At 43.9% G+C, this 16,287-nt stretch overlaps 1 protein-coding gene across 3 annotated transcripts in view; it reads right to left on the reverse strand.

The window, feature by feature from the left end:
• Positions 1-725: 725 nt before the first annotated feature.
• Positions 726-16,287, reverse strand: part of LOC138636011 (glucosidase 2 subunit beta-like) — a 121,977-nt gene continuing 106,415 nt past the window's right edge. For all 3 annotated transcript variants that reach the window (XM_069723790.1, XM_069723789.1, XM_069723788.1), the window contains exons 14-15: positions 5,207-5,306; positions 726-1,525 (exon numbers count right to left, since the gene is read on the reverse strand). In XM_069723790.1, coding sequence (XP_069579891.1) covers positions 1,388-1,525; positions 5,207-5,306 — 238 coding nt within the window. In that variant the 3' untranslated portion in view covers positions 726-1,387. The remainder of the gene's footprint in view (positions 1,526-5,206; positions 5,307-16,287) is intronic.

Consider the following 16,287-nt stretch of genomic DNA (forward strand, 5'->3'; position numbering starts at 1 on the left):
TGTGTTACTCCGGCTCTCCATACTGTCTCAATCCTGACTTCAACTCCCTTCGTGGCGCCCTGAGCCCCCAGGGACTTTTTGTTTTTTTCTTTTTATAAAGTGAATCCGTGGTGTTTTTTTTTTTTCACCATTTTCAGCTTTGGACTCAAACACATTTGGCGCCCTGGTGGGTATTTATAGTAGAACAACGGCAAACAGGGAATCGAGCCAAAAACAAACGACTGCGTTGATGAGGGAACGTGTGCAGCAGCGGTTTGACCGGTTTTTGGATCGCCGACACTGTTGGTTTTGGTATTTTCATTGGATTTGCTGACAATAAGAAAAACACATCAAGTCAACAGACTCAGACTTTAAAGCTGGGGAGGGCAGTTTTCTATTTTTTTTTTGTGTGTGTGTGTGTGTGTGTGTGTGGAGGGAGGTGGAGGTTTGGGGGGGTAATTGGGCAAGGTTTCCATATAAACCTTTCAGCATATTGTATTTCAAGTGGTCGGCGAGAAAACACTCGAGTCCTGTACCTCTTCTAGGACTGTCTTCTAGGCTTTAAACCATGTAGCCTGAGACTTTAGGCCAATCACGGGTCATTTTAAAAAAGAGGGAGTTTCTATTGGCGGTTCTACAAATGCAGCTGGTCTTGCGCGTCCCTTCAACGGCAGAAGGTCCTGAAGAAAATGCTACTATTTCAGCACCGGCAACGACCGCTTACACCTGCAGAGCAACCTCCCCCCCCACCCCAAAAAAAAGGAGACTGAATGATCAAAAAGAGAGTCTAAAAACGAGCCTGACAATAATCACAATAAAATACGTGTCGGTATTGGTGAAGCATTTTAGAGATGGAGGGGAAAGCTGCAGGACTAGGGCTGTACTATAAAAAAAAAAAAATGTTTAGCCAATCCCAGCTTTAAGAGTTAAGTGAGTAAGTAAATAAGGTCGCCGCTGTGCTGAAATGGAAGGACAGTCCTTTTGTCTGTGCGTATAAATAAGCAGTCCATTGATACGGCACTTGCATTAACGGCAATGTCGCTAAACCCGACGATTACTCTCGTCTTCCGTTTATTTCTTCAATTATTTACATAGAAATCTTGCTCGGGCCTTAAGTGTAGAATGTGATCAATACACAACACCGTCAAGAATAAGTGGTGACCGAATGACTGAATAAATGCTCTATTGAAACTATAATGTAACAGAAATGAAGCAGCGGTGTAACCGTCAATGAGAACTAAAGTGGTCTGGGAACGGAGAGGCAGACTCGCTCGGAAGTATATATGTTCTGACAACACAGATGTCAGAGGGGACCCCAAGGACCCCGGCCTGTCACCGCGGGCTAGCCGGCAGAGGGGCGGGTTCCGAGTTATTCTCGGCTAGGCCAGTAAGGGAAAGGGGGGGGGGGTCACAGTTCACTGTGTATACCCCGCTGCTTCAGCACCGGCTGACAGGCCACGGGAGTCTGAAAGTCCATGATGTACTGGCATTTGCTGGGCTCCTTCACCGATCGCAGGGCTGTCTCCGTTCCGCATGTCAGCGTGACCTAGAAAAAGCACAAAGAAAGAAAAGTTGAGGTGGTGCGGGGAGAAGAATCGTTGTTAGGCCGAGTCAAGAGCCGTGCCGGTTGTATCTCGCAGAGGGAGCCGACTGGAGTCGTCCTGCTTTTTGTTTGACTCCTTTTACAGCCTTTTTCAGAAAAAGACAACTTTGGTGAAGAAGCGAGGTTCGTCACAAATGATAAAAAAAATTATGCCAAAGACATCCAGTGACTTGTTGCAACTTAAGCATATTCAGGTCATTCAGATTTTTCGAGCCCGGCTGCTGGGACGTCGCTGCCGCCATCCCACACGTGAACAGGACGGGGGGGGGGAGGCTGCGATTACCGCCGTCAGAACTTTATTAGGTGACTTTGACGCCCTCTGCAACAGAGCGGAAGGAAAAAAAAAAAAAAGTGTTTTATTTCGAGGTGGTTGCCATAGCAACCCCTCACATCATACTGCACCCTGAACCGACAAACCCTCTGGCGAACAAAAGCACCTGGGGAAGGCAGCGAGATGGGAACTTGACAGGAGTTATTGTGCTGAAGTTCCAGGCTGGTAGAACTGGTGGTTTTGTCCCGTACAAGGATTCAAAAATAGTCTTTTGTTATGTCGCTTAGTATCTTAAGAGTTATCAAGCGGGTGCGTGCTGCTGTGAACGACAAAGTGCGTTCGCCTTATGATCGGTGGTTCAGTATTGACTCGCAGGTGGCAGAGACGTGGATCCGTGTTGGGGGCGGGACTTTGGACGTACGAGGTTGGTTTTGAATGATTACACATAGGTAACTTTTTTTTTTTTCTTCAAATAAGAAATGATGTCAGCCCGCCCCAAATAGTTGACTTCTCCTAATGTGGCACTTCACCAGCTTCGCAAATCGGTTGACGGGAGCTCTGCAGACTTTGTAAAAGAAAGCCGGTGTTACAAACTGGAGGTGTGGAGTCTGGAAGTGTTCACCCGGCAGCGAGGGTCTCATGAAAGAAAGTAGCACTCAAATCCAGATCCAGGATTTCTAGAGCTTGAACCATATCGGGGGAAAATCAAGACACATCGGCTTCTGCTGGGTAAATTTTGTCCTTTCTTTTTGACATTTTTTTGTTTTTGTTTGTCTTTTGCAAGTACTCAAACTTTCTGTAAGGTGCAATACTAAGGTTAGATTATAACCTTGGACTACCCCTTGTTAATCTTTTCCTATTCTGGTTCCAGACTGTAGTCGGGCAACAAACACGATCTCAAAGACTGCAAACAAACCCGCAGTTGCAAACTGAAAGTGAGCGCTGGTAAAAAAAAAAAAAAAAAAGCCTCGTTGCAACTGTGCGTACAACCACCACAAAAGCTGTCAGCTGACAGTAAGACTCGAACTGTACGACTTTGTTTCCTCCTGCAATCTGTTTGGTCACCTGACTCGGCAATTAATCTGCTAACTCCGATATCTTCATGACCAATAAAAAAAAACAAAAAACGATGACAAAACCCGTGAAGGCATAAAACACTGGAATTATCCACAATAAGTTGAAATAGTTGTAGCTAAAGTCACTGCTCAATGTCACGGAGCGTGAATACAAACTGAAACAGTTGGTTTCACCCCTATAGACTCCTCAGATATGCCGCACTACTCGAATGTGGAATCCCATCCGCAGTATCCACCCGAAAGACAATACATCAGTGGTCTCTTCTCCTCAAGCATAAAGAGAAAAGTGCGTCCCCCCCCCCAGAAAGAAGAGAGTGGAGGTTCAGCATCTCAAATATAATGAGCGTCGACTTCTGACGAGACTTCATTTATGCCGTCTGCACACGGCGAGGAGGTCGTATCAAAGGAATTCAATTTAGTCTTTTCAAAAGGAGGCCCCCGGATGGCACGAGTACATATATTTGCAAACGACATTTATTGGACTCTGATTTGAAGAGGGGCCCGGGCAAAGAAAATGAGATGATTAAATGTGCTACATTTTTTTTTTAATTGAGCAAATTCTCCCACAAAAGTGTAAATGGATCTCATGAAAGTGGACTGGAAGAGGCAGGAAAATGCGGGAGAGTAGAAGAAGAGAAAGCTGCGCAAGAACGCAAACGGAGCAACACTAACCATAAAGACCATTGTGGACTGTCAAAGGGGGGGGGGGGGGGGGGGGCAAGTCAGTTTCAATCACTTGGCTTTGGACAAAACGTCTTTTTGCCGGGCTGCTGGGCGACCCATGCCTATAACTGATTGACTAAGTCCCCATTGTTGAAATGCACATGCACAGAACGAGGCCTGCAGAGAGCAGACGGGGCGACGAGGCTCCACATTATTCCTGATTTATCCGGAGAGAGGAGCTTCGTACAGTTCATCCAAGTGGCATCTTGTTTGGCCGGATTGTTAAATTCAGTATCTAAAACGTCCTCAGCTCGACATCTGAACACACCAGACTGTGCGCTCTCAATCAATCTCAACGGTTCTCTGAGAATCTGAAATAAGGGTTAAATTAGTGATTGAAAAATTGGTTTTCTAAAAGTTTATATTTGGGACCAAACAATAACCGACCGTGACGAGCGGTCGATCTGACTCAACCTGATTGGGAACCCAAATACACTACGCCGCGCCCACTTAGTGAAAAACCTGACTGCACCTGTCAATCAAACAGACACGCCCCCCAAACATACTGTTTTTTTTTTTTTTAGTCAGAAGCCACGCCCACTTCTATATACCTATATCCATGTTTGATACAGGTCATTATTTCTAACTTCCCCTGTTCCTCAGGTGACACAAACTCATCACTTTATCCATGTTTACCGTTTGTCTTAATAAATCCAAATATACTGTGGCAGCAAGACTTATATCCAGCTTTGTCTTTTTCACTGAAGCTACCATCAATAAAAAAAAAAAAAAAACTCACTCACGCACTTCCTCCAAGAATTGTTTTACATTGAAAGTTTTACCTTTCTATGTGGGGAAGTAGTTTTGTTGGTGGTAGCTTAACAGAAAAGAAGAGATAAATAGAAGAAACAAATTGTTGGGCTCAAATTTGTTAAACAGTAGAACGATAGTGTGTATAACAGGAGATGCTGTATTGCTGTAGTGGTAGAAATCTGTTCGCTTGCTCATGACAGGGAGTAAAGATAGAAAGCGAGTTGCCATTAACTGCAAATTAAAAGGAAGCAAAGCAGGAAACGGGAGAACACATCATATAATGCTTATAAAACAGGTAAATTAGAAATAAAAGCCGGGTAAATAAAGGGTAAATAAAGGGAGTTTATAGCCGGCTGTTCCCTTATAGCCAAACCGATACCAAAGTCATGTTTTATTAAAGGTGATTGATTTCTCAGTAAACACATTGTTCAGGCTGTCTAACAATAAAAACCAATAAATGACAACGATAAAACATGCACTTAATACAAGTATTCAATTAAATAATTATTAGAATTAAAATTCACAGGTTCTGTATCACGTCTCTTATTTAGGGCGGGAGTCTAAAGAGTCGTCTTTTGTTCCCGCATCCTTTACTGTATCATCTTTCCATCTGTTTGTCTGACAGTCTGTCAGCGTGTGTGTGTCTACCATTTGTTCATCTGAGTATCTGTTAGTTTATTCATGTCTGCCTCTTTGTGCTCTCGTGTGAGAACGCGAGTGTGCGTTCGAGTGTGTGTGTGTGTGTGTGTGCGAGTGTGCGCGAGTGTCTGCTGTTTTGTAGGAAACACATGTAGTGCTTACTGTAGTGCTGCGTGAACCTCCTTGCCAGCAGGGTTCTCCGTTCTCGTACACCATCTGATTGTAGTGGTTCTTGGGCGTCCCCGACCACATCCCCCACTTCCTGAAAAGTCACAAAATCGCATCAAATAAGAAAAAAAAACGACGCGACGTGCAATCCCCCCCCCCCACAGAGAAATCGAACCGGGCGACCGTACATTTGGCACGAGAGCACGCCCCGCTCATCACTGGGAAATATCGCTCCGCCGTCTCCATGGCAACATTGCAACCATCTCAACTTCAAATAAACATAAATAAAAATGACGTGTTTTTCCTCGATGAATTTTGACTTTGGGATTTTACAACGCTCCGTATTGCTCGTCTGCGTCTCCGTGGATTTCTTTTTCGGCATACGTCTCAGAACAAGATCGAGCAAGCAAAGCGGTTTCGCGTTTCCGTGTGTCATATCTATTCAGTTTGAGAAACCCTACAATCTCTAGAAAGCATTAAACCTACAATGGTCTGTTGCTAGGTCGTTACCAAGGGTAACCCGCTGGAGTAGCAAACATTGCATACATTATACAAGAGTCGACTGACGTGTGGCTGGTTGCTTTTGTTAGTCGTACCACGTGTATTGTTCCGATGAACGACGTCAAAGCTTGTGTAACACTGCTCACGGATATTGCTTCTTTTAATACTTCGATGAAGTGCCTGTAGAAGCAAAGTTTTTAATCTATTTGTCAAAATGGTGTTTTAAAGAACCAACACACAATCTTTTTTTTTTTTAAACACCGCTTATTGAAAAAACACTTTCTCTCAGCACAAATACAAAGCTGGCAAGATGGCCAGTCTGGCAGTGCCCTTCTTTGGTTGCTGGCGCCGGCACTCCCCCCGTCCCCTCTCCTGTTCAACAATGGAGGGGAAATATTAATTACCATTTTGTCGGAGCTAATACTGCGTGCAATAACACACGAGGGAAGGAGAAGAGGAGGAGGAGAAGAAAAATAAATAAAAAAAAGCACTAGCTAATTACATTTCCACCAAACATTTCAAGGGGAGTTAGGAAAACCAAAGCAAACCAGGGTGCCGGTGGACGCAGTCCAACACGGTACCGACAGATGCCATTTCATTATGCTCTCACTAGCTAACGTCCTCTGATCTTTTGTTGAGCTCGAGCAGCTTCTTTGAGGTGGCGTCAACTGCAGTCATGCTGCTGGTAAGTATTGATTTTTGACAAACACAGTAATCCTGTTGGATTGGGGGGTGGGGAGGGGTGGGGGGCTGGTCGTCTTTTCTGCATTCGGTGCATAGCCGACTGAAAGATTTCACTGAAACATGTCTCGCTCTGATCTCTTGCCCTACATCAGCTAGCGCCTATTTTCTGTCTGCAACACTCAAGACCGAGCGTAAATAATGGAATCAATCTTTGTCTCACTTCCAGGGAAACGTACAGTAAGTATAAAAAATAAACCTGTAGGATTTTTTTTTTTTTTTTTGATTTCCAAGGGCTTGTCAGTCATCTTTTAATCATTATGGATGAAAAACTATATATAAAAAAAAAGCTATAAATTCAAAGTATTGTTCTTTTAATTTGCTTAAGTGCTTTTCTCATCACCAGTGCCAATTCTCTAACAAGTACTTTATATAGCATTTAATCAATGGGCCAACATTGACCTTTCCACCGCCAATTAAAGCAGCAAGATCTGCTCTGTTCTTTGAGTACGGCTTTTAGTATTATGGAAGCTAATCTGCTTTATTTCATGACCTATTATGATTTTTTTTTTTTATTGGTTCTCTTAATTGATCTCGACAGGATCCTCAAGACTGATGGCCTGACTTTGAGTGAAAGAAATTTACATTTGCACACCACTCTAAAGCTCAACAACAAACCAGTCATCTCGCATTAAGTAATATTTATCCAATGTTTCTTTCTAATCTGGCTGTTTTTTTGTGTTTTTTTTTCTTCCATCAAACATGACATTGCAAATCTCACACAACACATTAGAATAAATAAAGAACTTTGTGGACTGTGGAAAAAAACCCACTTTTATCCTCGTTGCATCCAAGCTTAGAATTTATTTCCGCGTTTCTGGAAGCAACTTCTTTTTTTTTTTTTTTTTCCTTATTTGACCTTGATGAGCGCAAACATGGACTCTTCTGATTTCATAAAGCACTCTCCGGCTTTTACAGACACACGGCTGTCTTCGGGTCCCAGAGTGTGACTTTCCCGCTGTTCACCATGCGCGCGGCTTATTTAAGATGCCTGTGCGGGTCAGTCAGAGGTGAATTGCTCACACAAGTGGAAGTCGGCTGGACCCGAGCGTCTCGCCTCTTTCCTTCGAGCTTGTTTGATTGGGTTTTAGCACTCTGTTAGCACCGGGAGGCCCTCAAATGGATTGCTGTCAGGGCCAGCAGACACGGCAAGCAGAGAAAGTGACAGTGCTCCAGCTCTTGCTGCTAGTTGACCACCGATCCCTTGCGCATCGCCTCCGTGCCTCCTCATCCATCGCAACCCCCCCCCCACCACCACCCCCTCCACACACACACACCTTACCTTCGTTCTGTTGCTTCCTTAATCTCCATTCTCGCTCTGTCAGCCCTCCTGTGCCCCAGGAGGCGGCGTAGGCCCTGTCAATTAAGGCTTGAACTATCGCTGAGGTGTGGCCAACACACTCCAGTCATTTGGACTCGCAGGAGTCACGAGACGGAGTCTTACTGACAGATCATTCTCCGTAATAATACCTACTTGCACTTGGTATTGGCAGGCCATTTTCGAAAGTCATTCTCCGGTTGTCGCCAGACGAGGGCACAGCTCGTTATTTACACCTATGAAAAACAACACGCTGGGCCTCACCGCTTAATTTCACGGCACCAGGGTGCATAAACATTACTATATGTTGTTCTAACCCCGTGACAGACAATATAGCTCAATCCAAATGTGCCAAATGGACCCGTGTGGCTCGCTGACAACTTCATTTTCTCATCCAATTTGTCACAGTTTGTCTTTGAGCTGCAGCCATGACACAAATCATGCTCGCTTGCACTTGCAGCAACAGGGTCAGTCTCCTTATATTAACTCGGTTACTATATGTATTTCCTTGTTGGCTGATCTGCTGCACCTGTTGGCTGTTTGCCTGCCCGTCAACAAAATAAACACATGGCTGTTCAAAACACCGACAAAGTAAACAGACACATTTCCGTTTCCAGAAAATAAATGTATAATTTGAGTACGTAAATAGATTAAAACCGCCAGTGGAGGATACATCTTTGATTTGGAGCAACCACATGGAAGCAAGGGGAGGGGCCACAAACCCACACAGACTTCTCTTTAATGATTAATGACGGAAGATATCGAAGACATCCTCTTTTTTTCAGGCTTAAAACGTTGAAAATCTGATTCGGTCTTTGTCTGGCCTTCTCTAATGCCATAAAATGCACCTTCCATCAAAGATAAACCCGTAATAGCTGCATATCCAGCCGGCTAAACCTATTATCCATACATTTACTTTGCATTGTGGGTGAGATAGTGGGCCTCGGAGAACTCAGACATGCCTCTAACGGCACACATTAGGGAGCTTATCTCATTTAATTTTCTCTCTGAATTACTAAGGTGTGATTTCTATTGACACACAGAATAGCAGATGGAGTTGTGATTTAATTACATCTAGCACCCACAAAGGCAACCATTAAAGCTGCAGACTCAGCTCCTTGATATCTGTAGAGTTTATTGCAGGGCAAAAAAAAAAAAAAAAAAAAACACCAAAAAAACCTGATATAAAAATCTTGGGAAAACGGTATAATATGTTGTTGATCGTATGCTCAAACTGCCCGTTTTGAAATTAAAGAATTTTTGTCCTCATATTGTTTTACTGATTTGTATTATCTAATCCTCATGAAGAGTAATTAGCATAAAAAAAAAAGGATGATTAGCTCCCTTTTCTTCTGATAATGGCTTGAGCTGATATAAGCTCCTCTTATTTCTTTAAAACGACGCGGTCGCCACTGATTCTGTTTTAAACTTCAGCGCCGCGCTAATCCGTACGCCTCGAGTGATAAATCCCGAAGATCCACGGCTAATCTCGCTCAACACCGAGAGGAGAGTTGCCCCCTCCGATATAGCCACAAATCAACCTTTCAGAAGCAATTCTCATTTGGACAACGCCACTCCGGGTGTTTAAGCACCCCGCAGGTAGCGCCGAGGGAGAAGAATCTGGGCCAGAAGTGCGTTTGTGCGTGCGTTGGTTTGTGTATACGTTTGTGTGCTGCGGGACCCCGGGCCATGAAACCAGGACCGGGTATCAAACATCAATCCCTTTTGATTGTTTTGACCAGACCTGGCTTTAAATGCTTGGCGAGAGATAACACGGAGAGCCAATTCAAGTATCAGGTCACGGAGTTTGAAGGCTGATAAGAACCCGAGACGTAGATTAAAGCCGTTTGACCAGAAAAGCAGCATTTAAACAGGACAAACAAAAGTCATCTGCAAGTAATGAGCATAATTTGGACTATTTTGCTTCGCAATTACAAAAAAATACACAAAAAACCCCCCTGCAAAATAAAAGACGAAGCACTCGTGAAGTCTGGAATAATTTGTGAAAGAAAAATGTTGAATTTAAAAGCGACTTCATATTCCTCAACGTGCACCCTTGTGCATGAAACCACTTGTATTTACTGCTAATTCGCAAGAGCAAAAAAAAAAAAAAAAAAAAAAAGTTTCAGCAAAACAAAGAAATCTTTACGATTGACATATCTGCAAAGTGGCAAACTGTTCATATAGACGGCATCCGCAAAGCGTTCGGTGGCAACATACGGGATTGATGTGATTTCACTTGCATCCGCTCGTAGCAACAAACAATGTTTTCGCAGCACTCGGTTAACGATTGAAAGGGGATGATCACTTCAACCGCAATCTTTCCCTCAGTCCTCACCAAAGTGCTTCTGTTGCCTAAAACTAACCACAATTTCGATTACATTTTCCTCACAGCGTGTCCGGCGACGACACACAGCGGTCTGCAAACACAGCCGTCGTTCCAGTTGATTCACAGCTTCTGAGGCGACTCCCATCAGTTTCCGTTACGGAGAGCATCAACACCGAGACAGATCTTTTCAAACGCGCGCCATCCATTTGCAGCTATGAAGAGAGACAGGAACTGTCAGACGATATATGCCAGCTCAGCATCGCATTACTTCTAAATAGTTCTCCGACAGCCGACTCCTCGTTGCTGAATCCTAACCTTGTGCAATCCCGATGAAATACAGCACCTGTGTTAAGATGGTGTAAAGTCGGCGCTTATTACTGTCACCTTCCCACTGTAGCATCCACTCATTAGCTGCCACCGCAATGAATTATACCTCACAGCTATGCTTTTCACTGCTTTAACAAGGGGTCTGGAGCAGCGAGTTAGTCCCCTCACTATGCTGTTAATGCGCTAATCATTTACAGCATGAGACGTGGTGACGCACCGGCAGGTAAAGAGAGTAATTTGGGAGCTGCTGGTTAATTTGGATTCGATGAAGCAGCTCTACGAGAGAGAGAAAGAGAGAGAGAGAGAGAGAAAAAAAGAAAAAGAAAGGGTCTGTTCTCATAGCCAAGCTGTGCCCCTCGAGTCAGGTCACCGATCAGACAGCGATGTCCGGAGATGAGGCGGCGCCTTTAGTCCGCCAGTCAGTGATGCTCCTCTCACCCATTGTGCCCGGCACCTTCATAAATAATTCATGTGAATAGGAACATGTGAAGGGCACGTGCTCAGTCAGGGCGGCTTTCACTCCATTTCATACGACCGGTACGCAAAGAGAGCATTTACGCCTGCTTCTTCTTTGCCGGTAGCTATTTCTGAATGGAGGTACGCGACCGGATTCAAACGGTTATTATTACACATGGTAATAAAGTCGTCATCTGCACGTCCGCTATTTGAATTTCAGGAAGCGGGTTAAATGTTTTTGTTTCGCGCAACCGCTCTGCCGCCCGGTTTTCTAAGATATAATGCGTTGACCCACATAATTACTCGGAAACCGCGAGTGACATCGGTGGCACATTTTGTGCTGCATAAACAGAAGACTGAGGCCATTTTATGCGCGGTTATGAAACAAACTCAGGGTGCATATTTCATCAACACCTCCTGACAGATATGAATCAGGGCCGATGTCAAAAGCAAATCAGTATTCTGTTAACAGCTCACTTGTGCCTCATTAACGACTGGGCTAGATGTTGCCATGGCTACCCAGCAGAAAGGCCATCAGGGGTTCCCAGTGTCAGCCCCCCCTCACTCCCCTCCCCAGACACACAACCACCCCCCACCCCCCTGCTCTCCACTCCCCACCACTTTAACCCTCTCCTCTGACACACAAAAGTCATTACCCCTTCGCCTTGATTACCAGATAACACGTGGGCTGTTAGGTGCAGGGACCATACATCATAAAAGCATCAAGGAAGAGAAATACACTGCTTTCCATCGCCTATAATAGTGAGTGTATTATATAAATGAATTTCTATATCTGCCGGATTGCACCAGTGTACCATGGTATATGCTCTTGAGCACTGGGCATTAAGCCGTTGCCGTGTTTCCAGGTAAAGAGGGCCCCTCTCTTCACTAATGGCACTCCAGCGAATGACCTTGACAGCTTGAAAATGAGCACATTAAGTAGAACACTTAAATGTATAATTATGCACTTGTTCCAGTGGAGCTGTCACTGCTCTGTAGGTTAAATCATTACAGCTTAGATAAGATGAGAGACATAAAATAATAAAATGAATCCCTTTTTCTTTTCTTTTTTTCCTTTCTTTTTTTCCAAATGCCTATCAAAACAATTAAGGGATTGGCTTTGATATGGACACATGAAAGGGAGCAGCGCTGCACTCATTAAGTGAGCACATTTAAAAAAAAAAAAAGCAGAGCAGCGGAGAGCGAAGCAACAAGCACACTCAATGGTGACTTTTAGTAAAAAAAAAAGAAACGTGAATGGAAATGAAACGAGCTTGTTTTCAATTTCATAGTTTGAACATTTTGATTAAGAATTAAATCCGAGTATCATCAGAATGTTCAACTTGTTTGTTGTAATATGAAAATGTGAAATCGATTTGTTGTGATCAAAAGGCTTCTCCTGCTGGAAGTATAACGCAAATGATGCACAACGGAGTGAAGAACAGGGAACTTAAAATGTAGCTTCTCCATTTTTTTTTTATTCCAAGGTCTAACGATCAAAAAAAAAAAGTCTGTTTGATTTAGGTGCACCACCTGCAGCAGGTTGGTGGGTGTTGAAGGATTTTAACAGTCGTGCCAGAGCACCAGTGAGAAAAGATAACGTTTGTCATGCATGCAGCGACTCTACATAAAGAGCCAGCGTGAGGGAATTCTGGGTCCTGCTTCATTAACACATTGACATTTGTAATGCAAATTACAATAAGTTGAGTCCTGAAAACAGCCTCACTTGACTTTTCCTGGTTTAGAACATATGAAACTGAAAATTAGGCAAGTGGCTAATGTCGGAGGAAAATTCCTCCTATGTAACTGATCTGTAGCTGACCCTAGGTCCCCGTGTCCATAGGACGTTCTTGAGGGGCAAACCGGTATATCCAAACCACACGTCCCTTCAATGTAATCAATCAGATCAGCAGTGTTTTTCTACCCCCGGGGCACACAACTAGAAGCCACGGTCCATATGTGCAGATGACCAATGACCGATGTCATAGGGGTGAAGAAGAGGGCGCCTCCTTACGTGGATATAAGGCCGCTCTCCTCACAAGGAGGGGGTCGGACTTTCTGGACTCTCCGCGAGTGTAGAAACTCTCTCCAAGGACGATTCAGCTGAATAAGTGTTCCTGTGACTCTGTTTAAATCTGATGTACTCGCTTGGTTCATGTTTGACGATTGGTACGCTCTTATGATTTTCCATATTTCATTTTGTAATAAATACTCAAACGACAGCGAGCTCGACATACTTTTGATTTCTCACAAGGAAATACATTAATTTCCACCACAGCTAACGCTGGCACATTCACAGAAATGTTGATTAATGCGTGCATTCCTTTAAAAATAAAAGAAACCCCCCCCCCCAAAAAAAAACTGAAGCGCATGTCTGGGGGTGTATGCGTGTCCAGACGATGGGTGTCTGATACCGAGATGCGTACTGTGTATTACTGTTCTTAGTGGCCTTTAACAAACACCATTTCCCATGAGCCAGAGACCCATTGCCGGTTAAAATGTCACCGGTTCAACAGAATGAGGACACGGGCGAGCCGAGGGGCCGCGGCAGCACGGCAGGCAGCGAATGGTGAATGTGTTGTGGCGGTTTTAGACAGCAGAGACCACAGCTAAGAAGTTGGTGGGAAATGACATGAGAAGAGAGCGCTCGTGGTTGTCTGTGTTATTGATATGGGGGGAGGTCACGCTGATGTGTGCATGCACGCTGCTTTAACTGTTGTTCTCATTTTTAATATCAAGTCGGTACCAATTTATCTTAAGACTATTGATTGAAGTGACGTCGAGACTCCGCTTCGGTTTCACTTTTAAAATAATGGCCACTGGGATACCTTCTATCTTTATGCACATTATGTCTCCTTAAATCAGCTTCCCAATATCAATTAATCAGAAAGGATCAACACTGAGCACTATCACGTCTGCTGTGAGGAGTTTTGTTGCTCCTGTCCTTACATCACTTTTTGTGGACTTACACATTACACTGAATTCGTCGAAGTTAAAAAAAAAAAAAGTGCTATCAACATTGTTAAAATGCCCCCAAAATAGCACTATTTTTAGATTGACAGATTATATTTTGGTCCATGACTGCCACTCTAGATGAGGCCATCTTCCGTCTCCTTCCGTGATTCAGTCTCAGGTCGATGTTAAATTTCTTTGGGGCTCATTTGTAACCTGCTTGTGTTCGAGCAGTTTTATAGTAATAATCTTACGGCTCCCTCGCGACGGCTGTGCAATAAAATGGCCACCTACGGAGATAATTAGCGACGGTAGTTTTCTCTTTTTTATACATGCGCAGCCGCTGCAGAAAACTGCAAGTGAACCGTAATTAATGTTAAAACGAGAAGAGACGTGGTATATTTTTCCGTCATTCCTTTTTAATAATTTTAAAAAAGATGTTGGGTTTCTCAGCTGCTCTCATGAGAAATTGACTGTTATTGATCAAATGAGCATATTTCCATATTACCATGGCCACAGGGTAGAGTCTCTACTTTCTTGGGTATATGCCAATAAACTGTGCTCAGCTGGTTCATTCAGACTGAGCCCCCCCCTCTTGACAGCCTGCAGGCATTCACATTTCTGCACCTTTTTCTCAGCACCTGGCAATTTTTCTGTTCCATTCTGGAGATCTTTTATTTCAGATTAAGAACTGCATGGTGGCAAAACAATATAGGGTCACTTTCGCTGGTTTTTGAAGTGAGCCTGGGAGTAGGTGCGAGAAAACGCTGTTGTGCTGTGTGAATGTACCTCCCAAAAAAACAAGAAGGAAAAAAAAAATAGAAAAGAGTCAGATCTGTAAACAGCATACGTATGTCTGCCGCATACCGCTACAAACAGCCACTGTATTTTGTATTTTTCACGGCGGCCAGCGCATCCCACTCTCTCTGGGGTTGTGCCGCGCTGTCATTTCAACTGCCTGGCTCCTTCGCAGTGGGCATACACAGTCATTCACTGTAGTTTCAATGTTGCTAGGCTACCTCACTTCTTCACTGTTTTCTGTTTGAAAATCCACTGTTCAATGAAGCAGTTCAAGGGAGACCTGTGGGTTTGAATACTGAGCGATATGAAGTATGACCCTGCAGGAGAAGCTGACAACACTAATACCCTTTTTTGTTGTTGTTTTACAATACTCTTTTATTTGTCCCCTGCACTTGATATCACAGAAGCTCTATCCTTGCTCTATATATCTATAGCCCATGCAGTCGTAATATTCACAGATCAAAATATTTATAACCTTTCCTGTTTTAAAAGCAGACAATCTGAGTCATAGGTGTGGTGAGAATCTTCCCTCTGTAGTCACCCACTGTTCTTTCACGGTTCGTGTACTCGCATCCGCCCAGCACCGTCTACGAGTTATTATTATTCTTGTTTTGTCGATCCTGTTTTCAGCTTTGGATCTCGGGGCGTGTTCCGAGCTCGGACTGTCAAACGCAGCGCGATGCCAAAGGTGAAGGGTGAACGAGCAAGCTGCTCGCCGGGCCCTGCACAATTTCAGCGCCGCCTCTTTCCTCCCTCCTCGTGCGCCCTCGATGATGACGAGTGCAGAGCAGTTTGACCCCGGCACAATGGAAGGGCCCGGCTCCTTGAACTGAGCAGGGCCACACACGCCGACCCCCGTGACCCCGACTGCGTGGCCACCTGATTTCCCTGGAGCCTCGAAACAAAAACTCATTGGATGACCTTTCAACTGATCCCTTCCTCCTCCTCCGCAGCTACATTCAAATCATCCCGTCCTCCCTCCTCTGTGTGCCTGGAGGAAAATTATTTTTGTAAAGCAACTTTTCTATTTTCGTCATGTCTGGCCACACATTTCTATGAATTATAGGTTCGTGTTTATTTTTTTATGCGTTTCAATTTTTTTTTTTTTTTCTCCAGAAACTTGCATGACCAATCAAAAAAAGTTAAATCTCTCCGTTGCATATTTGGTTTAATATGCAGCACAAAGGTTTCCGAGTTCAGACGTCTCCATTTGTATCATTGCAGCCAGCCGGAGCTATTTCCAATGCGTTTATCCCGGGCTATGTTTGAAAGGGTCTACATTAATATTTAAAACGCACTTCTGCTCGTGGTGAAAGGTTGTTGCGGCCAGGCTCTGTCGTGGCGGCGCACTTTAAAGAGTTAGTTGTTGTGGTTGTTAGCAGGAAATGACTTGAGCACTAAGCTAATTACTAGACGCTGACAAAGTATTTCCTAGGGACTTGTGTTTTAAAGCTTTAAATGGATCAGACTGATATCGAGCTGTGATGCTGCATTTATACATTAGTCATTTGAAAAAATAATAATAAAGGGAGGTTAAATATTTAGAATGGATGCCGGTGTCTTGAGTTACATACTTGATTGGATCACTTGAGTATTAATCAGTTTCTCGTTTGTAGCCGGCCACACACACTGTGTCTGAGAATTTGATGT

This window comes from Brachyistius frenatus, unplaced genomic scaffold (genome assembly GCF_029030835.1).
Source record: "Brachyistius frenatus isolate BFR_SWC_R1_liver_20210118 unplaced genomic scaffold, ASM2903083v1 Contig_345, whole genome shotgun sequence".
Taxonomy (NCBI): Eukaryota; Metazoa; Chordata; class Actinopteri; family Embiotocidae; genus Brachyistius; species Brachyistius frenatus.